The 26,000-nt window shown below is 54.6% G+C and overlaps 1 protein-coding gene across 3 annotated transcripts in view; it reads right to left on the reverse strand.

The window, feature by feature from the left end:
• Positions 1-26,000, reverse strand: part of LOC123625065 (c-Maf inducing protein) — a 233,675-nt gene that overhangs the window by 26,784 nt on the left and 180,891 nt on the right. For all 3 annotated transcript variants that reach the window (XM_045533279.1, XM_045533281.1, XM_045533280.1), the window contains 6 exons: positions 22,321-22,362; positions 16,463-16,525; positions 13,340-13,420; positions 6,009-6,112; positions 4,379-4,483; positions 57-410 (listed from right to left, as the gene is read on the reverse strand). In XM_045533279.1, the coding sequence (XP_045389235.1) occupies positions 57-410; positions 4,379-4,483; positions 6,009-6,112; positions 13,340-13,420; positions 16,463-16,525; positions 22,321-22,362 (749 nt within the window). The remainder of the gene's footprint in view (positions 1-56; positions 411-4,378; positions 4,484-6,008; positions 6,113-13,339; positions 13,421-16,462; positions 16,526-22,320; positions 22,363-26,000) is intronic.

The following is a 26,000-nucleotide window of genomic DNA, read 5'->3' on the forward strand; positions in this document are numbered from 1 at the left end:
ACAGGCCCAGCCGCACCCGGAGGCCGAGCCACGTCCCCACCCCGGCTGGCACTCACAGCAGCTTGAGGATTTCCACGTGGCAGGCGAGCGTGCGGTCGGCCTGCGGGCCCAGCTCGATGCTCATGGTGCTGCAGGCAGGGCTGACCATGAGGCAGTCGATGAGGCTGGGCTCGCTGTCGTCGCCCGCGCTGGCCGTCAGCGCCGGCTTGGCAGTGCTGGTGCGTTCCACCTCCACGTGGATCTCGCTGGAGGCCACAACCACCGACTTGAGCCGCGCCTCGGACAGCGTGGCTTCCTGAGACACCAGGTCCGGGCTGGGGTGCAGAAGGCGCAGAGGTAAGGTGGGCTTCCGGTCGCAGGGCTGCTGGCAGCCGTTCCGGATTTCCTTCAGGCTTGGGGAATTGTCGCGGCTGCGGGAAGAGGTGGGAGAGGGCACGTGAGTACGGGCATCCATGAGCACGCGCGATGCGCCAGGCGCCATCGTGTTAAACGCCTCCCTGGATCCCCAGATGAGGCTGTGAGGCAAGGCCGTCATCGCCCCCATCCTACCAGCGAGGACACTGAGGCTCAGGCGGGTGGGCAGCTCACCCAAGGCCTTGCAGACAGGAGGAGGTGGAAGTGGCTCCCAAACCCCAGCTGCCCATGTCCAGAGCCCCAGCCCCAGCGGGCGCTCAATAAATACGTGCTGAACGACGGAGCGAAGCTGCCTGTACGTGACAGCATTCTCCACCAAGACACCTTCCTGGCCACCTTCCTGACACACCTGTGAGACACACTAAGTGACTCTGTTTCTAGCTGCTTCCTGCTGTCTAACTGCCCTCCTACTTCTGACCCCGAGGCCACAGTGTCCCCCAGGGCTCAGCTCTACAGGCCCCCCGCCAGCTGAGAAACCCCAGAATTCTAGTCTGGGCCCTGGTATCTGTGGGGCCCTCCCGTCTGCAGCTCTGGACAGCAGCCCCCGCCCCTCCTGGGTAACCCCCAGTCGCAGCATCTCCAACTTCCTGGAGGAACAACACGTGCACAGGGTGCTAACACGTGTTAACTGAGAAATGGCTCTATGGAATCATTAATGTCACATTTGTTCGGGAAGTGCTGGGCCAAACATGATGAAATCTGGCCTCTTTACAGCAGGACTTGTCAGAGCCTCAACCTGGTTAAAGCCCTTCCTCTTAATAAGTACTTCCCAATGAAGCCAGTTCCCTGGGAGGCGCATCCAGTGGACAGTAGTACCTGCAATGGGATTCCTCTCCTGGTGCCCCGGGCCAGCACAGTGCTAAGTGCTACCACACAGATGAGCACAGACATCGCTGAAGGGCGAGTCCTACCATCTCTGTGCTACAGGAGAGGAAGGGCACCCCCAGAGGTTAAATGATCCACCCTGATTGAGCGGCTTATGAGTTGAGGGAGATGGGATTTGAAACCAGATCCTTCTGAATGCAACGCCCAGGCCCCTCCCCATTAGGAGGGGGCTTCTAAGGTCCCTGAAGATCGTGTGCAGGTCCCTTCCTCCACGAAGTCTTCCTTGATTTCTTCTTCGTGTTGCTCACATCCTTCCTGCCCCCCTCCTTCTAAACCAGAGCCATCCACCACCGGCCGGACACCAGGATCCCCTGGGGCACTTTTAAATGTCCTACAGCCCAGTTAGATCAGAATCTCGGGGGTGGGGCCTGGACTTGAGTCATTTTTAAGTCTCCCCACGTGTGTGGTCAAGGTTGAGACCCACTGCTCCAAGTGACTCCAAGCACAATGGCATGATTAAAGACAGCTGTCCGGTCACTCCCCAAATGTGCCACACGCATGTGCCTGCCTCTCTGGGGCTTGAGGACTGGGCCACGCTGCTGGGTTCTGCGTAGCAGCTCCAAGGGCAACATGCAGAACTCGAACCCAGTGCATAGCGAGGGTCTGGATTTACCCGGCATGTGCCATGAGCCAGGCCAGAGCTGGGCCCACCAGGGTGTTTAATAAATACCCGTTAAGCTTTGCTGGGGGAAAAAACAACCCATCAGCTCAAGTCTGGGAAATCCGTGGCGGATGGGAAGTCGTGTGTGGTCTGTGCAGGGAGGGGCGGCCCGAGTTCTCCTCGGGTTCAGATCTGATTTGGTCCCCGACTGCTCAACGCTCCAGCCCCTTTGTTTCCTTTGCTGGGATTGAGGAGTGGATTTTCAAGGCTGTTGGCTCAGACCGGTGATTTTCCAGAGAGCCGCGGTAACCTGGGTCAGGCTGTCTGTTCTTTTGAGCGCGAGTACACTGTGTGCCCACCGAGAGCCCCGCGGACCGCCTGGAGGACATCAAGGGCTTTATCTCGCGGGGGCTGACCAGCGGGGTGTGACGGAGCCGAGCCGGGAAACGTCTTGGCAGCGTCTCACTTCCCAGGGTGATGCTGATGTTCCCGAGGAACTAACAGCACTGGCTGGAACCTGGCGGTTCCAAACTACCGGGGCGGGTGGGAGGCAGCAGGACCCACCCGGCCACGCCTCCACCCTGGCACCTCGTTGTAACAGCTGCCCAGCGTCCCCCGCAGTCCAGCCTGCCCCTCCCGTGCATCCTCCCAGCAGCAGCGGCCACCGGAGGAAAATCTGGAACTGAAATCTCACCACGTCCCTCGTCTGCTTACAACCCACTGTCGACTCGCCAAAGTTCTCAGAATAAAAATTCCGCCACAGAAACACAGGGACAGCCCTGCCACTCAGAGTGTACTCCATCCCCCAGCACGGACTGGGAGCTCGGACGTGTAGCGTCCCTGCCCCAGACCTGCTGAATCCGAATCTGCATTTACCACCAGCCCAGGGGAGCCCCAGACTGCTGGGGTCTGCGAAGCTGCCTCTCCGTGGCCAGCTCTGTCTCCCTCCCCAGCTTCATCTTTCTCTTCCCTCCTTCCCTCTGCTCCAGGCACCCTGGATTTTCTTCAGCTCCTCCCCTGCAGGAATCCTCCATGTTTAGCTGCAGAATCCCCTGTGGAATCTAAGAATGCAGGTTCCTGGGCCCTGGCCCAAAAATGCTGCACCCAGGAATCTGCTTTTTAAAGAAACAGTGCAGGTGACTCTGGAGCAGGTGTTCCAGGACCACGGATAGAAAAATTTTGCGACCAGGGGTTCTCAACTCTGGCCGTGCATTAGACTTGCCCGGGGAGTTCAGTGCAACAAACAGTGATGCCAAGGCCGTCCCAGCTAAATCAGAATGGCAGTGGGCGGGGCCTGGGCACCCTTTTCTGTTTTTCCTTTTTTATTAGGACATAACCCACGGTATGCTGGTAAATGTCTAGCAACCAACTCTCCAGGAAAAAAAGCAGCCCTGGGCCGGGCGCGGTGGCTCACGCCTGTAATCCTAGCACTCTGGGAGGCCGAGGCGGGTGGATCGCTCGAGGTCAGGAGTTCGAGACCAGCCTGAGCAAGAGCGAGACCCCGTCTCTACTAAAAATAGAAAGAAATTATCTGGCCAACTAAAATATATATAGAAAAAATGAGCCGGGCATGGTGGCGCATGCCTGTAGTCCCAGCTACTCGGGAGGCTGAGGCAGTAGGATCACTTAAGCCCAGGAGTTTGAGGTTGCTGTGAGCTAGGCTGACGCCACGGCACTCACTCTAGCCCGGGCAACACAGTGAGACTCTGTCTCAAAAAAAAAAAAAAAAAAAAAAAAAAAAAAAAAAAGCAGCCCTGGTCTGTAGTGCTTGCCAATTTCCTTGGTGTAAATACTCCCACAACTGACCTCGAACCACCACGTGAAGTCACTGCAGAACTGGGACACGTGCTCCCAAACGTAAGGGGTGAGCCGGCTCCAGCAAACCCTGGGTGTAACTTAAATCCACGACAGTCACGTACATAACTCTTAGGTGCACAGCACAGTGTCTGCTCCTGCTCCATAACCACCCAGCTCCTCGACCTGGCTCTACTGACATTTGGGGCCAGATAATTCCATGTTGTGGGGCCTGCCCTGTGCGTGGTGGGATGATCAGCAGTGTCCCCACACACAGGCACACTCACCCCGACACACACACATTCACAGGTGTATATACCTTCCACTCATGCGTTTGCATACCCACGTACACACACGTGTGCACATGCATATACACACACTGACAAGCATGCACACCCATGTGTCATGAGAAATCTTCAGCAAAAATGTTAGCTCCAAAAGCCAAGTGGCCACACAGCCTTGCAGCTGCTGGGTGGACTTGCAGTGTTTGCTTTTTCAGCAACAGCCCCAGGGCCTGGGCCCCGGCAGCAACGGGCTCAGGGAATTTGGCAAATACACCAGGAGACCTGTCTAGCGACAGCCACTCCACTTCCCCAGCCTGGTCAGTCCTTGGTGACTTGTGCCCACGATGCGGGTGGCAGCAAGCCCCCCACCCAAGCCTTGCTGGCCGCAGCAGTGACTAACCTGTTGATGAACTCTTCGTAGCAGGAGTAGATGGCAGCCAGGCACACGGCCACCAGGTTGGGCAGGACCCGGGGATGCGGGCAGTGCCCCGTGGGGCCGTGCATGCTGGAACAGAGCAGAGGGCAGGGGTGAGATGCCAGCGAGATGGGAGGTGGGGAGCAGGGGCAATGCCAGGTGCCACTCGGGCACCGGGCTGGCCTGTTCTGCCTTCACCATGTGGTCGGCAACACCAGGGTTTGGGTCCTGGCTGTGCCACGTGCAGGTGGCAGAGAGCAAAGCTCCAGGCTGTGGGCTCCAGATCCAGGGTGCCTGGGTTCAAATCCAGCTGAGTGGCCTTGACGAGCTACCTGAATGCTCCACCCTCAGTTTCCTGAGCTACAAAATGAGGACAACAGTCCCCACCTCGGTGGGTTACAGTGAGGGCCAAGTTTCCTAATTCACAGAATGACCTGGCATGGGGTGACTGTATGTCCTGGGAGTCACGTTTCTACCTGGTGGTTTGGGAATAATTATTTATAACATCCCATTTTACCCTCAAAATTGTCCTGCTTTGGAAGAAAAATTACTACGGTCATCTTGGGGTCTGGGACACAGTCACTAAGTACTCAATAAATGCCGGTCATTATCATTTGTCATGGCTTCTCTGTGCCTCAGTTTCCTCATCTGTAAAGTGGGCCGACTGCAGGTCTGAGGATAACACCTGCCACACTGCTGGGAAGTCGCCGCTGCGGCCACTGCTACTGAGAGGCCAGACCGATGGCATTTCACAAACCACAGCCAGGCGCTTTAAAGGGACCCTGAAGTCACCAGGGCTTGGGCAGAAGAGCTCATCCTTTGGGTCTGGAAATGCGATGTGAGCCTGTTTAGGAAATGCACGGCTTCAGAACTGGTTTAGAAAAGGCATTTTGATTTTCTGAAGACAGCAGTAACGATGGCGGCTAACCCAGCGACAGGCTTCTGCGCCGTGCTGGCTGCCGCCCACCCGTCGGCTCACCGATCGCCACACTGACCGGATGAAGGGCTCTGTGGTTCTAGGGACGAGCAAACCAAAGCACAGACAGAAAATAAAAAAATAGAAAAAACAAAAGCAAAACCAACCAGCCGACCAACCAAACAAAACCCAAACACCAGAGGTGAGTAAGAACGAGAATATTTGGCTTCCTCTTGGTCAAGCTGAACAGGTGGCTGTTCAAGTCCCAGCTCTGGGACCGCTGGGGGGTCCCTTCCTAACACCCCAGGCCCGCAGCGCAAGGGCTGTGGGAGCCGAGGGAACGCTAACCCCGCTCAGCACCACGACCTTTCCCCGAGCTCCTGCCGGGCACGTGCGGCGTGCTAGGGGCTTCCTCGGATATTTGGTCCTCATTTAATTGCACAAAAGCCCCCCATGGGCATCCGAGGAAACAAGATCAGAGAGGTGCAGTGACTGGCTCAGTATCACACAGCAAATAAGTGGCTCAGACCACACATGGTGGGAAGGATCCGGCAGAGGCCCTCGCAGAAGAAGGGACATTTGGAGCCTTGGAACACCAGCAGTGGCTCCCCCCAGGCACCACAGAGCAAGTGGCTCTGGGCTAGAGGGGCAAGTGCACCCAGAGGCCAGGGAGGGGAGGAGCGTTGGCCAGAGACCCACCTCTGAATGAACTTCTTCACCACTTCCATCCCCGCGTTGAGCTCGTTCAAGGCAAGGATGTACTCCTGAGTAAACAGCCTCAGCCGCGGGCACTTCCCAAAGTCCTGCAGGCAGAGCAGAGGACAGGAGTTGGGGACACGCTGCCAGGCAGGGCAGGAGCCCAGGGAAGCCAGGACACTGGCTGGCGGGTCCCAGCTCTGCCCAGAGCTGTCAGCATGGAAGGCAATGGGGAGGCATTGATCACCTGGAAGGCACGTGCAGTTGTTACTTCAAAGAAGTGGCACTGTCACACCCTGGCTTACAACCTTAATGGCTGCCCTCGGGGACCAGGAAGTGTCGTGGTGCGGGAGGCCCACGGCCAGTCCACCGGCACAGCCTCCACCTGCTCTCCTGGGGGGTGAAGGAAAGGGTGCCAGAGAGACACGCTCGGACACAGCCAAGCTCGACTCACCTGCAGGACCACGATGGGCTGCACGTGGCCAGCCCAGCCTCTCACAAGCCTTGGGGAAGCTAGAAACTTCTATAGCCGCAGGAGAGTTTCTGGGGCCCCTGCTTTCTGTGAGCCAGTACCCGAAGCCATTTGCACCGCAAAGTCAGGAGGTCTCGGCTACAGGGTCATCACTCTGGGGGAGCGGCTCTGGGGCTTCCTGGGGGTGGGGGTGGACACAGGTGTTGCTGGACAAACACGGTCCCCTGTGTTCTCAAACCACTGTGCTTGGTGAAGAGGCGCCTGCTCCTTTCCCGAGAGAAGGAGTGACAGCCCCAGGGTGGGGGTGGTGCCCAGGCTCAGACCCTCAGGGGCTTCCTCCTGCTCTGGGCTGGCCCCAGCCGAGCCGGCTGCAGAACTGAACTCACAGGGTGTCTGATGACCACGTGCTCTATGCTGTAGAAAAAGGCACATGCGGGACAAAGGGCAGGTGAGAAAGATGGACGAGTAGGGGTGCGCGTGGGAGCGACATGCAGCATGGAAGGTGGCGTGTGTGTGTGTGTGTGCGTGTATGAGAGGTGCAGTGTGGAAGGCGGTGTGTGTGCGTGTGTGTGTGCGCTTGTGAGAGGTGCAGCGTGGAAGGTGGCATGTGTGTGTGTGTGTGTGTGTGTGAGAGGTGCAGTGTGGAAGTCGGTGTGCGTGTGTCTGTGTGTGTATGAGAGGTGCAGTGTGGAAGGTGGCGTGTTTGTGTGCGCGTGTATGAGAGGTGCAGCGTGGAAGGCGGTGTGTGTGCGTGTGTGTGTGTGTGTGTGCGTGTGAGAGGTGCAGCGTGGAAGGCGGTGTGCGTGTGTGTGTGTGTGTGTGCATGTACGAGAGGTGCAGCATGGAAGTCGGTGTGTGTGTGTGTGTGTGTGTGTGTGCATGTATGAGAGGTGCAGCATGGAAGTCAGTGTGCATGTGTGTGTGTGTGCATGTATGAGAGGTGCAGTGTGGAAGGCGGTGTGCGTGTGTGTGTGTGCATGTATGAGAGGTGCAGCGTGGAAGGCGGTGTGCGCGCGTGTGTGTGTGTGCATGTATGAGAGGTGCAGCGTGGAAGGCAGTGTGCGTGTGTGTGTGTGCGTGCATGTATGAGAGGTGCAGCATGGAAGGCGGTGTGCGTGTGTGTGTGTGTGTGCATGTATGAGAGGTGCAGCGTGGAAGGCAGTGTGCGTGTGTGTGTGTGTGTGCATGTATGAGAGGTGCAGCATGGAAGGCGGTGTGCGTGTGTGTGTGTGTGCATGTATGAGAGGTGCAGCATGGAAGGCGGTGTGCGCGTGTGTGTGTGTGCATGTATGAGAGGTGCAGCGTGGAAGGTGGTGTGCGTGTGTGTGTGTGTGTGCATGTATGAGAGGTGCAGCATGGAAGGCGGTGTGCGCGTGTGTGTGTGTGCATGTATGAGAGGTGCAGCATGGAAGGCGGTGTGTGTGCGTGTGTGTGTGTGCATGTATGAGAGGTGCAGCATGGAAGGCGGTGTGCGTGTGTGTGTGTGCATGTATGAGAGGTACAGCATGGAAGGCGGTGTGCGTGTGTGTGTGTGTGTGCATGTATGAGAGGTGCAGCATGGAAGGCGGTGTGCGTGTGTGTGTGTGCATGTATGAGAGGTACAGCATGGAAGGCGGTGTGTGTGTGCGTGTGTGTGTGCGCTTGTGAGAGGTGCAGCGTGGAAGTCGGTGTGCGTGTGTGTGTGCATGTATGAGAGGTGCAGCGTGGAAGTCGGTGTGTGTGTGTGTGTGCATGTATGAGAGGTGCAGCGTGGAAGGCGGTGTGCGCGCGTGTGTGTGTGTGCATGTATGAGAGGTGCAGCGTGGAAGGCGGTGTGCGTGTGTGTGTGTGCGTGCATGTATGAGAGGTGCAGCGTGGAAGGCGGTGTGCGCGTGTGTGTGTGCGTGCATGTATGAGAGGTGCAGCGTGGAAGGCGGTGTGCGCGTGTGTGTGTGTGCATGTATGAGAGGTGCAGCGTGGAAGGCAGTGTGCGTGTGTGTGTGTGTGCATGTATGAGAGGTGCAGCGTGGAAGGCAGTGTGCGTGTGTGTGTGTGTGCATGTATGAGAGGTGCAGCGTGGAAGGCAGTGTGCGCGCGTGTGTGTGTGTGCGTGCATGTATGAGAGGTGCAGCGTGGAAGGCGGTGTGCGTGTGTGTGCATGTATGAGAGGTGCAGCGTGGAAGGCGGTGTGCGTGTGTACAATGGGCATGGGAAGGGCCTGCATGCGCTCAGCATTAGTGGTGCGGAGGGGAGGGTGGGCCGTGTGACCAGGTGCATGTGACCGTCATCTGAAGGCAGGACGCGGGGAGCAGGCAGCTTCAGCCCGAGGGAGCTCACTCTGGGGAGAATGATCTAGGCCACGTTAGGAAAAGGTGATGCTCCCGGCTCCGTCTCCATCCTCCAGGCCGGCTGAGCCCAGCGAATGGGCTGAGGCTTAATTAAGGGGCACTGAGGAAGACAAAGGGACCCCTGCCTGCTCCAGCTGTGTGACATAATTGGAGACTGATGTTTCCTCGGCTTCCCCAACCGTGTCACATCAGCAGGGTGGGCCCCAGAGAGCTGGAGTACGAGGTGGAAAGGAAGGTACCGGAAGGAGCCCTGCCAGCCGGCGCCCGCGCTCCCTCCCACCGCCGTGCAGAGGGGCAGGGAGGTGCCGGGGACCAGACCCGTGTGCTGCCCCCTGACCACAGGGGCAGGCACCGCGTGGTCGTGCCCGGCTCTCTGGAAAACGACGTGGCTGACCGGCAAGACCAGGGAGGGGGCCTGTTTCTCCAAGCTCATCCTTCTGTCCCTCCCCCGGTGGAACCCACTAGAAAACAGCAGCCTGAAACAGGCCTCTTAGCCGTAAAATAGAAACGGAGGCGGCTTCCCTCCAGGTCCCGCTCATGCCCTGCCTGAGAGCTCTGGGCAGAGTGTGTTTCTAGCGGGCCTCGTGCCAGCGCCCAGGGGGGTGTCTAGAGCCGCCTGGGGCTGCCTCGCCCGGAGTCAGAGGGGCTGCATCAGGGCCTCGAGCCCACGGAAGGAGGGCACCCGCTCACATTCCCTCCCGGGACTGTTCCTGTCCACAGGAGGGAGGGAGAACCCACAGGGAGGGCTCAGAGGGACACGTGCACACGCATTGCACACGCATTGCACACAGAGCATCTACCAGGCTAGACGATGAGGCCCCGTATGAAGGGACTCAGAGAGGCTGCCTTATCTCACTTCCAAATTAAGGAAGACGCCCAGCATCTCCTAGTCTCCTGGGAAAGGGTGACAGGACAGTTGTGTGGCCTTGGGCCGCCACATGCCTTCTGGGTCTCATTGTCCCCACTGTGGAATGAGGGTTGAAAGAACTGATCTCTGGCCCCCTTCCACCTCTAGGGTTTTATGATTCTACGAAAACTGCGTCAACGGGACCCTGTTAAAGGTAACCATCATTGCTTTTGCTATTAGATTTCTGGAGAGTCAAGGTTCTTTCCTTGGAAATAAATATTTACAGCGAGCTCTGGTGGCCTCTGACGTGCGGGTGAGAGACATTTTGCCTGTTTGGAACAGTCAAATATGCTCCCCTTGGAAAGTCAGAGGTTAGATTACCCAGTGGTCCACTAGGATCCACAGCCACATCTTCTTGCCTCCTTTGCCACAACAAGAACACACCAATGAATGGCATGTGGGCAGAGATACATGGTCATTCTTGAGGATACGGTTCAATGAATTGTTTGGATTGACTCTTCAGAAGAACGTACTAAAGGACTGCTTCCTCTTGTGTCTGATTTTTATTTTGATCTAGCAAGGAACACTCTTTGAGACTGTCTAAGCTTCCCTTTGCTCATCCATGAAATGGGGCATATGATATATTTACAAGAGATACACTCAGAAGAGGGGAAGCCCCCAAATTCCAGAACACCACTGTGGCATATGGTTCCCCTACTTCCCAGATGTTCAAGTGACTCCTTAGCGAGAAACACTGCATTTGGGGTGCAGAGACGTCGCCGTTCATGCTACTCTAACAGGCACATGGCTGGCGGCAGGCTAGGCACACTCACCAGGCAGTGACGTGACTCCCCGCACCAGCCGACAGCTCTAGCTCCAAAATGGAGCATCCAGCCCGCGGCCAATCACTGAGCACTAGGGAGTGTCAAACCAGCGAACGTCAAAGCTCTCCCGTGCTCACCGCCTGTGTCGTTAGGATTCTGTGAGATCCTGTCTTCTCGTGCCTGGCATAGCCATAATCACTGCTTAACACAGTCTGCTCTTCCACAAAAGGAGCTAATCCTCCCCAGTCCTGTCTGCAGTTCTCTTCCGACACCGTTCGTAGTGTGTAATTAGTAGACGCCAAGAGCAAAGTGGGATGTCAATGCTTTACAGCAGCCCCAGACGCCTGGGAAAGTACGGATTCATGACTGAGAGGCCCTGATCTCTGCCAGACCACCAAAGATACTATAAATGCTGGGTTTTCCCTGCAGCTGTTCTGATTTATATACAGAAAATTATTACATGGTCAACACTCCAGGCCCGTAAAACTAACCAAATTCAAGGGAGACCCTATACGGTTAACCCCTGGGAGACTGTCTGAATTTTGACTTTTTTCCCTTTGCAGTCAGATGTCCCCAAAGAACCCTTATGAAACAGTTTATTGACTACCATGGAATATGCAAAAATATTATGTGTCTCAAGAGGAATCCACCCCCCAACACCCAAAGTATGTCCCGAGGGTGTGGCTTTGTCATTGATGAGTTAAGATCCTTTGCGAGAAAAACTCCGGAACCTTTGCTCTCAACTCCAAAAAAGCATGGCCCTCACTATACGCTACACACACAGTAATTTTATTTTATTTACTGATATATTTTGAGACAGGGTCTCGCTCTATTGACCAGACTGGAGTGCAGTGGCATCATCACAGCTCACTGCAACCTCAAACTCCTGGGCTCAAGCAATCCTCCTGCTTTGGCCTCCCGAGTAGCTGGGACTACAGGTGCATGTCATCACACCCAGCTCATTTTTCTATTTTTTGGAGGGATGGGGTCTAGCTATGTTGCTCAGGCTGGTCTTAATCTCCAGGTCTGTAATGATCCTTCTACCTCGGCCTCCCAAAGTGCTAGGATTACAGGCGTGAGCCACCACGCCCGGCCCCACAAGTAATTTTAAAGTTAACAAGCAGAGACCCTTTCCTCCCTGCTGGCCAAAGCCAGAAAGTGTCCCTCCTTGAAACTATTAGAGCCCAAATTAAGGCAGAAATTTTCCCGCTGGGGAGTTTCATTGTTATCTTGGAGACAGATCTCACCAGATGTCCCTCTCTGCTGTGTTCTGAAAACAAGAAATGAATTTACCCCAAATCTAGGAGGATCTCAGAAATCAGCAACAATTCAATTACAGTTTGCAATTGCTTAGAGCAGGGAATGGTAGATAGAATTCATTATGGTACCAACATGTTTCAGTTGGTAGTGGCGGCCTGGAATGCTGTGCAGGGAAAGAGTCTGAAACTATCTCTGACAAGGCAGGAACAGTGCTGTAATTGATTAATGATGTCTGCTGTGAGTATGGGCTAGGGAGAGGAGGGCATGTGTCACACATTTCCATTCCTGATTGGTGAAGGGGACGTAGGTGATATGATTCTTTTAGCGGCATGTTGTGAAAACAGGAAAGCTATGTCACAAACGAAATGGCTTCCAGGTTACCCTTTTCCAGAGTCATTTTCACATGCCAAGTTGGTGGCTGGCTCAGTACAACGTGTGGGTGGGAAGGGGCCCCGGCCTCACACTGCCTGCTCCTTAGCGCCCCTCAGAAGCACTCGCAGCTGCTCACCAGACCCCGAGTAGCCTGTCCAGCTCTTCTGGGTCCCAGATTCCTCCTGCGCACAGGATGTCACAGGAATGGCATGAGGGTTAGTGACATATCACACTGAAAGAGCATCACACACTTGTCTCCACGAAGGTGCTCAATAGATATCTGGGAATAGATGGTCATTACTGTCATTCCTAGCTGTGGCCTCTGTGGCCACTTAGTAGACCTTGCTAAGCCTCAGTTTCCCCACATGTATTATGGGGAAAATAATATTTCCTACTCTCGTTGAAGGGATGAGAGAACACAAAGGGGCCAGATGGATTCTAAGTGCCCAGGCCAGTGAAGGTGTGCAATTAAATCCTGCCTCAGTATTTTTCAAAAATTAACTGAAGGCCACACTTTACCCAGATTGCCTGAGTTTCCCCCCAATATTCTCTTCCTGTTCAGGGATCCCCTCCAGGATCCCACGTGACACTCAGTTGTCACATCTCCTTAGGCTCCTCTGGGTTGTGACAGTTTCTCAGACTCTCCTTGTTTTTGATGACCTTGACGGTTGGGGGCAGGACTGCTCCGGTATTTTGTAGATTGTCCCTCAACTGGGATCTGCCTGATGTTGTTCTCGTGATTAGATGGGGTTATGGGCTACTTGGGAGGAAGACCCCAGAGGTCAGTGCCATTTGCATCACACCCTATCGGGGCACAGGCCATGGAAGTGGCTCATCACTGTTGACGCCGACCTTCATCACCTGGCTGAGGTCGTGCCTGCAAAGCCACTCTTTCTGCCCTTTCCACACTCTCTGGAAGGACGCCACTGTGCACAGCCCCCTCTTCCGGAGTGAGAAGTCACGGCCCAGGTCCCTGAGGATGGAGTTGGGACCTTCTGCCTGGCAGACTTACCTCCTCTCCCCCTCCCCAGCGGTTTGTTATTCTTACGTACTGTGAAAAGACTCTTCCTGTTGCCTTAATGGCAAAAGCATAATTAAGGACAGGCTGCATGACCCCTCCAGACTCCCAGCCGGAGTCTCGGCCCAGCACCCGGTGTCAGGCTGGGCCAACCCCACTCCCCACTCCGTGCAAACGGCAAAGGCCGGGAGGGCCGGGGCCTCGCGGGACTCACCATGTTATGCTTGAGGATTCTCTGGACCACGGGGGTGAACACCTCGATGACCACCATGGACCGGGGCCGCTCTCTGCAGTGCTGGGGAGAAAGGGGGCACGGTCACCACGGGCGTGTGAATGTCCTGGCCACAGCCTGCGGCTTTTAGCAGAGCTGGGGACAGTGAGCCCTGCTGTGGGTGCAGGGGTTCCCTTGCTGAATATTGTTGCATAGCGTTTTTTTTAAAAAAAGACAAATTTTGGGGGGGAGGGCGCACTTTTAGGTTCACAGCAGAATTGAGAGGAAGGGAGATTTCCCCTCCCTCCCCAACAGGCACAGCCTCCCCCACTATCAACATCCTGCACCTCCTGGTACATCTGTTACAATGGATAAAGCTACGGTGACACATCATTATCGAGAGCCCACAGTTTACATTAGGGTTCACTCTTGGTGTCATACATTCCATGGTTTACACAAGTGGGTAACAACATGTGTCCACCACTGTAGTGTCGTGCGCATTCATTTCACTGCCCTAAAAACCCTCTGTGTCCCCATCCCTCAACACGGATCTTTCCCCCGTCTTCACAGTTTTGCCTTTCCCTGAATGCCAGAGAGTTGGAATCGTACAGTCTGTAGCCTTTTCAGACTGGCTTCTCTCACTCAGTAACATGCATTTAAGGTTCCTCCTCCTGTCTTTTCATGGCTTGATAGCATGGCTTGATAGCTCACTTCTTTTTAGTGCTGAATAATATTCCGCAATTTATCCATTCACCTACTGAAGGACATCGTGGTTGCTTCCAAGTGTTGGCAATTACGGGTAAATCTGCTATGCACATCTATGTGCAGGTTTCTGTGTGGACAGAAGTGTTTCACACATTTGGGTAAATACCAAGGAATGCCACAGCTTTTTTTCATTTTTCTTTTCTTTTTTTGGAGGAACACAAGTGCACAGGATGGGATCTTTGGTTTGCTTTTTGTTTTGATCTGAACACACTGACTGCCATGTGTATTTAACTCACGCTAGCTTCAGCCCGGGGCCTCATGAAGCATGTGTAACTCACACGTCTCTTTACCTTGAGCCACGTGATCTATTTGTCAAGTTGCACGTAACTCATGCACAGAAAACAATAAAAAATAACAAATTTTTCACTAAATTTGAAAGGATCTCTTTGTTTTCAAAGTTTTTATCTATTTTCATAACAAAATACCGTGGCCCCAGGGAAAAGCTTTTTTTCTAGTGTGGCAGCCACTGTGTTAGAGTCTGAGACTGTCGCAGATGGCACGGACAGGAGTCCGTCCTGACACGCTCCTCAGTTAATACACAGTAAGGCTCTTGTAGACTAAGACGCAGCGGGCCTCTGAAAGGTCTTGAAAATTGGGCACGAGGATACGAAGGTTTTAGCATCTGGACACCAGGATGTTGAAAATTCTGTGGTTTTTCGACTGTTGGCTTTAATAATCGGGCAGCATCTGCTGCCGAATCCGGCTCCAGATGCATGTTCCTCACCAGCACGGCGTTTGCTTTTCCCACGGGAACTGAAGGCCTCGGGCCCAGCAGGGAAGGCCACCAGCCCCTGCTGTCCCACCCTCTCATAGCCTGCCTGGCCCCGTGGGAGCAGTTTCCAAGGCCTGGATGAGGACAGCGAACCTGGGATGCTTGAAATCAGGGCTTTCCTGGGAAATCAAGATGAATAAACTTCCCTTAGATTTGGGGGTTCCAGCCTCAAAGTCTGGCAGGAGAGGCTGCCTGACGTGTTTAGGGGAGAGACTTTGTCCCCTCATGCTCTCCTTGCTGGGCCCCACCCCCAGAGGGAAAGCGGCCTGAGGACTGGTGTCCCCAGGGCTGGGACCCTCCTCCCTCTAACACCTACGCTGGACTGTAGCAGGGGATGCCAACAATGATAGTTTCTTCTAGTTTATCTGTTTCTTCTAGTTCATTCGTTTCCAATCTTACCTGAGGAACCCTCAGGTAAGATTTACTGTGAACCAAGTCCACCGTTCTAGAACAAAAGCTTGAAAACCAGGAGGTGTGAGAGAAACCAAAAGCCTGGGATGAGAACGAGGAGCAGATGTGGATGAATCTGGAGACAACATCAAGAAAGGAGGTGACTGGCTGTGACACCTCCTCTCAGGAGCCCATGCCCCCAGCTATCTGATCCACTCTGCCGGGGGCATGACACCCATGAGCTCTGGGGGCACAGAGGTGCCCGCTTGTGCCCTAATGAGCTGCGTACTCGTGGGCACTCCCCCCGGGACCAGACGGCACACACTGCGCGCACGCCCATGTTCGCAATGGCGGAGTGTTCCGGGCCCTGAAATGCACCCTGGGCACTTCAGGCAGCAGGTGTGTGGGTCAAAGGGGACAACACAGTCCTGACTCCCTGACTCTGAGCACCTGTCTCCTGACACACAGAGGACCCCTGGACGGGGGCAGGCGGGTCAAGTCCCCTCTCCTCTGGTGCTCACTTTCCACGCAGCCCGCGCCTCCCCGAGGGACAGCGTGTGGCCGTGGAAGGGGGTGGGCAGGGGGAGCTGGGCGGGAGCGAGGGCGGCTGGGGGGTCTGCAGGAGGAAGACGGGAGCACTGGGGGGCTCAGACTAGGTGCTGGTCCAGATGCGGGCGGCTGAGATGCGCTCTAGGAATGGGGGATGCCTGGCCCCTGACGTGCCCCGGCATGTCCTGCATGAACCCCGCTGGGAGGCTGGCGCTGCGGCTCCTCCACGCTAACCCGGCGCACCCTGCTGCTGCCCTGCTCAGGAGAAGCCCACAGCCGCCCCACCGTGGGCCAGCCGGTGCTCGGAGGAGCCTCGTCTAGTAATAATCCAGCTCAGACCCCAGAGCTTGGAAATCTGCCACACACTGTCCCCCAAAAGAGCCCTGAAGTTCCTCCAGACAAAAGCCAGATGCCCGTCCCCGCCCCGGGTTGGGACCCGGGCTCTCACTCACCGCCTGTCCGGCAGAGGGGTGCTGCGACCTGAGAACAGTGCCTGGCACACCCTCTGCCTGTGTCCGGGACCCTGCGACAAATCGGTGGGGCCTGGGTTTTCAGCCTTTCTGTGCAAAGCCACCCCCTCCCCACCATGCACACACAGAGGGAGGTTACTTCCCGAAAACACCGCCCCGCTTAAGCCGCCACGCCCGTACCTTGCAAAAGAATTCACAGAGGTCTGGCGGCGGATGGTTGTTTTCCAGCAAAGGAGCGATCGCCTGCAAGACAAGAAACAAGTGACCGGTCGCATCTCCGCAGGAATCTCGATGGGGCCGGGTGGGGGCTCCACAGAAAAGGGTGACTCACGATGGCAAACACAGCCTCCCTCCCTGCCACCATTCGGGCAGGAAAGGCCCTCTGTTTAAGTTGTCGGCCAGGGAGCCTGAACTTTGTTTTTGGCGGCAAGGTGGCGGGGGTGGGGGGTGGCTCCCACTGAGAAGCTGGTAAAAGCTCTGAACTGTCCCCCAGAAAAATATAAAAAACATGCACCCACAAAGACGTGTATGCTTTTAGGGGTTTCAAGACTTGCTGACGTCCACCCGTGTCCCCCTGACTAGGAGGCGGGACACCGGGTGACGAGTGCAGGCTGGGGCAGAGCCCCCAGCGCAGATGCTGACTCTGCCACGTCCCAGCCGTGTGGCTGTCAGACCACGTTACTTCTCCTCTCTTACCCTCGGCCCCCTCATCTGCACAGTGGGGCCCTGAGAGTCCTGGGAGGGACTCGGCTGGTTTCTCGGCCTTCCTGGGGATGGCATGGGGGGTGGGGGTGGCCTGCACAGGGCAGGGTGTGGACAGCAGCCCTGGCCTCGACTCACGGGATGCCAGGAGCACCCCCTTTCCCAGTTGGGACAATCAAAAATGTCTCCGGACACACTTTGCTTTATGTTAAGGAAGCGAGAACATCAAACACTCCTTGAATTCATTTCCTCCCAAGCCTCGTCAGGCCTTCTGTCGCTCCCGGAACGCTTCTGCAAAGGAAAGCGTAACTGGACACCCATGAGAGGTGACATCAGTCGCTAAGTTACTTAAGTGGCCGCACCTCTGTGAAAACAAAGTCATCTGCAGTGAGGCTGCTGCCTCCCAGCGCCAGCGGGAGGGCGGACGCAGAGCTGGGGACAGGCCCAGGCCACCCCTGCCCCGGCCTGCACTGTCCAGTACGGTGGCCACCAGCCACAGGTGACTGCGTGAATTGTAACTGACACGAAACACATGATTTTAAGTAAGTTAAAATTAAAAATACAGTTCTTTACTGGTACTAACCGCATTTCAAATGCCCAACAGTCACACGGAGCTAGTGGCTACCAAACCGGATGGTGCAGACATAGAAATGACGCTGCTGTCATTATTTCTGCTGGACAGTGCAGGTGGGGCGTGGGGGGGCACGGCGTGAGCCTCTGACTGTGTCACGCGGCCGCCTGGCCTTCTGCAAAGGGTGAGCCCACCGTCCTCTCCCAGCCCCCGCAGCCGCAGGGACCAATGACTATACAGATGACAATAATACGATGCTCCTTGACTTACGATGCGGTTACATCCTCATAAACCCAGCATAGGTGGAAAATATCGTAATCAGAGATGCATTTACTACCCCCAACCTACCGAACACCAGAGCTTGCCCTGGCCTACCCTGAATGTGCTCAGACGCTCACATGAGCCAAGAGCTGGGCAGAGTCGCCTGGCAGCACAGCACACTGCCCAGGGCCAGTCGCTGACCCCCGTGACAGCATGGCCGACTGGGCGCCGCGGCTGGCTGCCGCTGCCCAGCATCGTGAGAGAGCATCGTGCTGCGTGTCAACAGCACGGGAAAATATCAAAACTCGAAGCGCAGTTTCTGCTGCACGCGTATTGCTTTTGCACCACTGTAAAGGGGGGACCGTCTGTATGACAGTGGCACCTGCACTCCATGTGTCCAGCTCTGTGCCAACTGCACTATGTGACAATCTTCACTACTTGCTCGGGGGCGGGCATTAGTGTTGCCCCTTTAGATGGGGAAACCAAGGGTCAGAGAGGTTAAGTCAGCTGCTCGAGGTTGCAGAGTTAGAAAGTGGTGGAGCCAGAATCTGAACCCACGTCCGTGACTCGAGCCTGAGCTATTACTCGTATTCTCTACTGCGTGGCCCCAGCTCTCCACACAAGCAGGAAACAAACGACCTGCCTGGTGGCAAGGACTACAGTTAAGGGGAAATTGGGTAATGAAAGAAAGCAAAACACCGAAAAGGAAGCCAGGCTCGAGGTGCGGCTTTGCACGCTCATACCCAGAAGCTCAGCACCAGGCCCACGGGAGGGGTTCGCTCTTCCTTGCCCTCCCGCTCTTCTCCCCACGTGCCAGCCACCCTCCTCTCAGGGGCCAGGAACCTGGTACGGCCAGCCTGTAAACACAGGAAGAGGTCAGCCCGCGGCAGCGGCAGCGGGTCAGGGTGGCCCCCTCCCGCCTATGAGTCACTGGCCAGGCAGGCCGGCTCCCCTATGCAGACCGAGCTCTGGGAGCAGCTGGGGGCGGGGGGAGGACCTTGGGCAGGGTGCGGTCCCCCTGGGTTGAGTCCCTTCAATCCCCTACACACTGGGCTCTCCTTTTTATGGGAATGAGTCAAGGGATACAGGGGTGGGAACTAATGAAGCGCCTATAGTGGGTGTCAGGCATGGGCTTGGCATTCCCATGGCTGTTACCTCATTTGACCCTCATGACAACCCTGTGAGGTCAAGTGGTAATTTCCATTTGTACAGATGAAGAGACAGAGGGTCAGGGAGGCTACCAGGCCTGCCCTGGTCACAGAGTGATGATAATTTTTAAATGTACAATTAATAAAAAAAAAAAAAGCTCAAAATTTTGTGGAATCTTTCTAAGAGCCTGGCCCTCTGCTTGGCATGTTAGGTGCATCAGCTCATGTAACCTTCTGATCAGCCTGGTAAGAAAGGTACTGTTGTTATACCCATTTCACAGATGAGGAGACTGAGGTTTGGAGCATTAAATTATCTGGAAACAATCAGAATGATCATCTGGTTAAATAAAACTATTCTAGAGCCACTTAGGAAGAATGAGGGTAGAACGGTGGTTCTTAACTGGGAGGGATTTTGCACCGCGGGAGATATCTGACATGTCTGGAGACATCTTTGTTTCAACAAGGGTGTGTTATGGGCATCTAGTGAGCTGAGGCCAGAGATGCTTCTAAACATCTGACAATGCACAGAACAGCCTCGAAAACAAAGAATTATCCCTCCCTAAATGTCGCTAGTTCCAAGGGTGAGAAACCCTGGGGTAGATGTACCCTGGGCTTATACTCCCAGCACTTTGGGAGGCCGAGGCGGGAGCATTGCTTGAGGCCAGGAGGTTGAGGTTGCAGTGAGCTGTGATCACGCCACTGCACTCCAGCCTGGGCAATAGAGTGAGACCTCATCTCCAAAAAAATAAAAACTAAAAACGAAATGACTTGGAAGAAAATCCAAGACATACTGTCAAGTGAAAAGACAAATGCAGAACAATATTACATCATTAATGTTAAAACTAAAAAATAAAACCACAACCACATCTGTCTATGTGGTTGGTAATGGGGGATGTCTCCAAAGAGGGTGCCGGAATCAGGTGAAATCCTTTATTTTACAATGAAAATATACTCATGAAACATGCAAAATTAAAGCCATTTTAAATAAAATTAAATAATATCACAAGTTCTGTTACTTGCCCAAGGTCACAGCTATTATGGGGTGGGCCCAGGTCTGAACTTGAACCCACATTCAGCTCTATGCACACATTCTGGGCCACCATGCTGAGCACCCCCACAGGGAGCAAAGCCACCAATGGGGTTTGGACTCCGGTCCAAGCCCATTCAGTGACACCCCAGCTGCTACCACCGACGGTTACTGCTTCCTGGCCAGTGGAGTGACCACTTTCTACTCAAGCTATGGTAGAAAAATCAGCACATAATACCAAGCCCCATCGGGAGAAGACTAATTGCCAATAGAGCAAAGAGGATGTAAGCGTTGGAATGAAAGGAGGCTCCGGAAGGCTCCCCAGCGACGACAGCAGCGATAGGAACACGAGTATCGAACCGGAGGCTGTGAAATGGAGGAAGGGCTGGGGGTCAGACCCTCAGATCAAATTCCTCCACATTCTCAGGCGTCCCCACTTAGCAGGGACGCTCAGCCCTCCCCAATTAAGGGTTCAGCCCAGCCAAATTAGCTGGACAGACGCAGTCTGGATTTCTCAGATCGAAATTTCTTTCCCAGGCTTGTCCTGAAAGTGAAGCCCTGGCCCTGGTGGGACCCACAGCTGTCGCCGGCAGGGCAAGGGGGCACCGCCTCCTTCCTGGGCACTCATGTTTCCTCCTGGTTCTATGCCAGCCAGTCTTACCACTTTGCCTTTGCACACGCTGGTGCCCTGCCTGGACCACCTTTCCCTGCTTGATCCATTAACCTGACATTCTCCTATCCATCCTTACAGGCTCAGCTTGGTCACCTCCTCCTGTCGTCTTCCTCCCAACATCCTCCCTGACAGAGGAGGTTCAGTGTCTCCCCTCTAGGCTCCTCTAACACCCAGAACAAGCCTCAGCCCTTTGCCATATTTTTGATTGAGCTGCCTGGTTCTCCCAACACACAGTAAACCCTCAGTGGCAGGGCTCGTACCTTGCTCTCTGTCTTGTCTGCGGGACACAGACAGTGCCTGGCACACACTCACTCACACTCATATGCTCAACAAATGTTTGTTGAATGAATTGATTGATTAATATTATGCCAGAAAAAGGTGCTATGGGTGATTGGGGGTGCCCGGGTTGACCTGTCCTCCCGCTGTGGCAGGAGAAGGCAATGGATGACCAGGGTGGAACATGGAAGAAACCTCTATGATTTTAGCAAACACACACCGAGCACCTACCATGTGCCAGACACGAGCTGGGAGTGAAGGCAGAAGCTGCTGCTTCACTCTGCACAAGAGGCCTGGGCTCAGCTACTGTCGTGCACACAGCACCTGGCGGGGCTTTCCTATGGGCATGGTGACTGGGTGTGGCTCCTGTTCGGTAGGTTGCAGCCCTAACTCCTGGGCAGGTTGGTTCTAAGTTCTTCTCCTTGGGCACACAAGGCTCTGCCTCTTGCTTCCATTTCAAGCTCCATCTCCCTGCTTCCCACTTCCTTACGCTTTATGCCCCAGCAATGCTGACCCTTCCAGAACACATCCCATTGCTTTAAATCCCTGTGCCCTTGCGTATTTTGATTCCTCTCTCCAGGATGCCTTCACCCTGTTTTGCCACCTGGCAAACTCCTATCGATCCTTCAAAACCCAGCCCAGATATCACTCCTTCGGGAAGCTTTCCAGCCCCTTTCCCAGGTGAGAGTATCACCCTCTGCACCACATGCCTCTGTGTTTGCGGTGCTCACATATGTCTTCCTACAGTACAGGATGAACTCCCTGGGGACAGAAGCTGACCCAGTCACCTGTGGATTCCAGTGCACAGTGCCGTGCTTAGCACCCAGTAGGTGCCATTTCATTTCTTTCTTCTCCCTAGTGAGAGTCAGGTTCAATAGCTTAAAATCACCCGGGAAGATATTTCACCCCAAAGACGCTTACATCATTGTTGAGTCCCAGAAAATATCGTCTCACTTTATGTATCAGAGGGAATGAAATCCAGGTTCTATTTGTGGATTCATTAGGAGACATGTCCTGGGGCAAGAAGGAGAACGATTACCGTGCAGTTAATAGGGACACGTCTCTGAACAAACTGCACGGCCTCTGCCATCTCCTGCCGTCGGCTCCCTGCGGCAGACTCAGGACGGAGGCGGCGAGTAGGACACGTTTGCTGCAAACCTCAAAGACTGACAATTACAGCCTCCGTCGGGGGGGCTCGCAAACTTGCAAAGGCAGGAGGGAGACCTGCCTGGTTGGATGGAAAAGGCGGAACTGAGCAAGAACGGGAGCTGGGGGTGACGATGGCGCGTCCGCAACGGACTCAGGCCGAGCGAGGGTGGTGGGCTCCAGGAGCAGGGCGGGGTGGACGGGGTGGACGGGCAGGGACCGAGAGGAACTTACCACAATGATGTTTTCGTGCTCCTGGGTAGTCAAGTTTGTGTTCTGAAGGGCAGAACGGAGAAAGCAGGAGGGAAACAAAACAAAACAAAAAACAGCATTAAGAATGAGGAACATTTGGATCTCAAGGGCCACACAGTTTCCAAACATTTTCAGCCTCTCAGACCAAGTGTGGTTGTCACTTTTTCCTAATTGAACAGATCAAAACACCCTCAAAAGCAAGGTTGGGAAGTGGGGAAAAGCACAGCTTTGGGGAGGGATGAAGAACTGAGTTCCTTGTCCCCATCTCACTGCTTGCGAGTCGTGTGGCCTTGGGTGAGTTACATCTCGGTGACACGGTGACACTCAGTTTCTGTTTCAATAAACGGGGACCCGGTGACTCTCAGCAGGTGGCTGTGAGAGGATTTGGCCCGGTCAAAGCAATACTGCTTAGAAGCCAGAAGGCAAGTTCGTAATACATGTAAAGAAGCAGACCTTTGATGAGTCTCAACTCTGTGCCAGGCAGCCTTTAGGAGTAACATGTACATTGTTTCAGTGGTTCCCAAACTAGGTTCCCAAGGAACACTGGTGTTCCACGAGTGAGCCCAAGAGGTTTTAGTTAAATTCAAATTCTAGCAATTGACTTACAAAAACAAAATTAGTTGAATAGATTAAACCTGCTGAAATTTTGGAGGTTTCCCCCCCCCTCCAATCTAGAATTTTCCTAAATAATTGGTACCTATTACAGATCGAATATCCCTTATCCAAAATGCTTGGGACTGGAAGTATTTCAGAATTTGGATTTTCTTTTTTTACATTTTAGAATATTTGCATTATACTTACTAGATGAACATTCCTAACCAGCAAATCCAAAATCCAAAACACTCCAATGAGAATTTCCTTTGAAAGTCATGTTGGTGTCTAAAAATGTTTTGGATTTTGGCGCATTTTGGATTTCTGGGTTAGGGATACTCAACCGGCGCCACTATCCTGCGAGTATGTGAACGAGGTGGGGGAGGAATCGCGGGAACTCAAAACGGCCAGCGTGTCTTTCTTGCCGGTGCTGTGGTGTGCCGTCGTGCGTCTGGGTAGACACAGGCTTCGCCAGCATCAGTTCGAATTTCCTCACAGAGCCACGTTTGCTGCTTGTACAGCGACTCCTCTTTTGAACAGCGCTGGCAAGATCGACCGTTCTAGTGTTCTGGAAAGGGCCCCCGGCTCCCACCACCTGAGCAGGTTTAAGGGGGGTGGGGGTATCTCATGCATTTACAGCAGCTGAGGCTAAAGAAAAGCCCGTGAGCCGTGAGTTTGCTTTGCCCACTAAGCTGGTGCCTGCGGCCTGGGGGAGGCCATGGAACCGGGTCAGCGTCTGAACAACACGAGCCTCCACAGGTCCTCATGAGACACCTGATCTGGGTGGGGACTGACCCGTGGTCAGAAACCTTTTTCCCTTTTGTGGACTTTAGTAGCGTTTGAGCAGCCTGTTTATGATGGATTATTAAGTGTCAGTCACTATTCAGCCCGGGGAAGATGAAAGCCCAGCCCTGCTCTCTCCTGATGCCTGACAATTAGTTCACTGTGCCTCAGGCACCGGGTACAAGCTTTGCTACGCTCATTCCACGGATTTCTCTTTACCATGACAGGTTCTCCTACCGTTCCACTGATGACGAGCTTGCAGAGACTGCTGGACACAGTCACTCCCGGTGCACAGATAACAGGTGGTGGGCTGGGGACTTGACCCCATCTCTGTCCTGACTCCAAAGCCTGTATTTCCAACCACTGAGCTACAGCTTAACCCATCAAGGGGGCAGTTCCATGTTTCAGGCTGCCAGGGGCAACTCCGAAGGGACCAGCCCAACCGTCACCCCGACTCATGCACCTTTCCAGAAAGTCTCCGGTGACCGTGGGTGCCATTTTCTTTGTCCTGGTCACGGAGGCAGCCTGTGCATTCTGCAGGGAGACTCCCGTCCACTGGGGCCATCTCAGAGCCCAGGTGGAGAGTGCTCAGCAGCAGCCCTGTGTGGGAGGCAGCTCTCGAATCTCGAGCTAAGTGGCCACTCCACACACTCAACTCCACACAGGCCTGGGAGGCTGGGGACATCCGGCTTGGCTTTGCTGGTGAATAAACAGCTCTTTTCCAGAACTGTTTTGCCACCTTAACGGCTCCCCCACCATGCCCACCCCTCTCCAGATCCTTCGGTGGGTTTGGTGATACCAGGAGCCTCTCCAGAGGTGGCCTTGGAAGCAACCTGAGTACAGAGAGCAGAGGAAGAACCTGGCCCCAAATACTCTAAACAAAAAAGGGCAAGCAGGTTGGAGGATGTGTTTGTTTTCCAGCCAGACAAGTGGCTGAGGGTGTTTCTGGGGTCTAGACCACAGCCATCTCCCGTGACAATGGAAACACATCCACTTATCAAAGGCCCCGTGTGTCAGGTGCAGTGCCAGCATTTTATGCACATTAGAGTGTCCCATGCTCGATTCTATGAAGCAGGTGCTAGTCTGAGACCCGATTTACAGGTGACACCTGGGCAGGGAGAGGCCCAGCAACTCATCCAAGGCCACACAGCTGAGGGCAGGACCAGGCCCCTCTGACTCCACAGCACACTCTTCACCTCTGCAGTGACACACGCACTGAACAGTTTCCCCCAACCTGGGTTCGTGTTGCACCTGTGTGCAGGAGCATGAGCCGTGCAGTTGGGCTGACCTGGGCCTGGGTCCTGGCCCACCGCTTGCCCGAGTGACCCCGGGCAAGCCGCTCGGCCTCTCGGCACCTCGGGTTACTCCTCGGTACATTTTAATACTTTCCTTGCAGGGTGCTTGGGGGAAATCTGGCAGGTCAAAGGGCCTTTCAAAGTGTCTGTCGCAGAATCTGTGCTTAAGAAGATGTCCGGGCCACTCGGAGCGGCATCAAGCCACACGGGAGCGGACGCTGGGTCCGTCTGTCTGGGCTGGAGTCCTAGCTCGGCCCTTCACCAAATGTCAGCTGTCATCAGTAGAATGGGACCAATAACACGGACCCCTGCCTGACACACAGAAGGTGCACAGCAGTGGCAACTTCTTCCATTTTCTTTGTCTTTATTCCTCCATCCTGGCCCTTGGGGGTCAGCTAATTTTGGGATCTTTACTTTAAGGCCCAAGAAGGGATGTGAAAAGCCAAAGGGCATGTGGCTGAAACTATTAGAGATGGGAAAAAAGTCCTGCCAGAGGCTGGCAACAGGCACATCTGCCACTCTGGGCATCATCCGACCCAGCGAGGGAGTGGTGGTGGCCAAGCCTGGTGGGAACAGGGGTTGGGCAAGTCAGTCTCGAAATAGAAGAGCTCGGCGTGCCCACTACAGACCTGCCACTTGAACTGGGCAGGTCGCTCAGTATCTCTGGGCCTCACTTTCCTCATCTGCAGAATGAAGACAGCAAGGCCCATCTTTCTGGGAGTGTGCACTAAAAGAGATGCAATGTGTGTGGCACCTGGCACCTGCCTGGCCTATTAAAGGCGAGCTGTCCTCCCCTTCTCCTGCACTTGAAGTTGGGCATATGGATTTGGACTCAGGAGTCCAGACTTTGATGGGGATTCATTTCAGAGCCTGAGTTTTTACTGTTCTGTGGACTAGGATGGTCTCCCACCTGAGGACAAGACCTCTGTCCCTGTGCCTGTGACTGTCACTGCCACCCACTTTCTACCTCTCACCCCGCCTCATCTCTGGGCG

This window comes from Lemur catta, chromosome 20, assembly GCF_020740605.2.
Source record: "Lemur catta isolate mLemCat1 chromosome 20, mLemCat1.pri, whole genome shotgun sequence".
Classification (NCBI taxonomy): Eukaryota; Metazoa; Chordata; class Mammalia; order Primates; family Lemuridae; genus Lemur; species Lemur catta.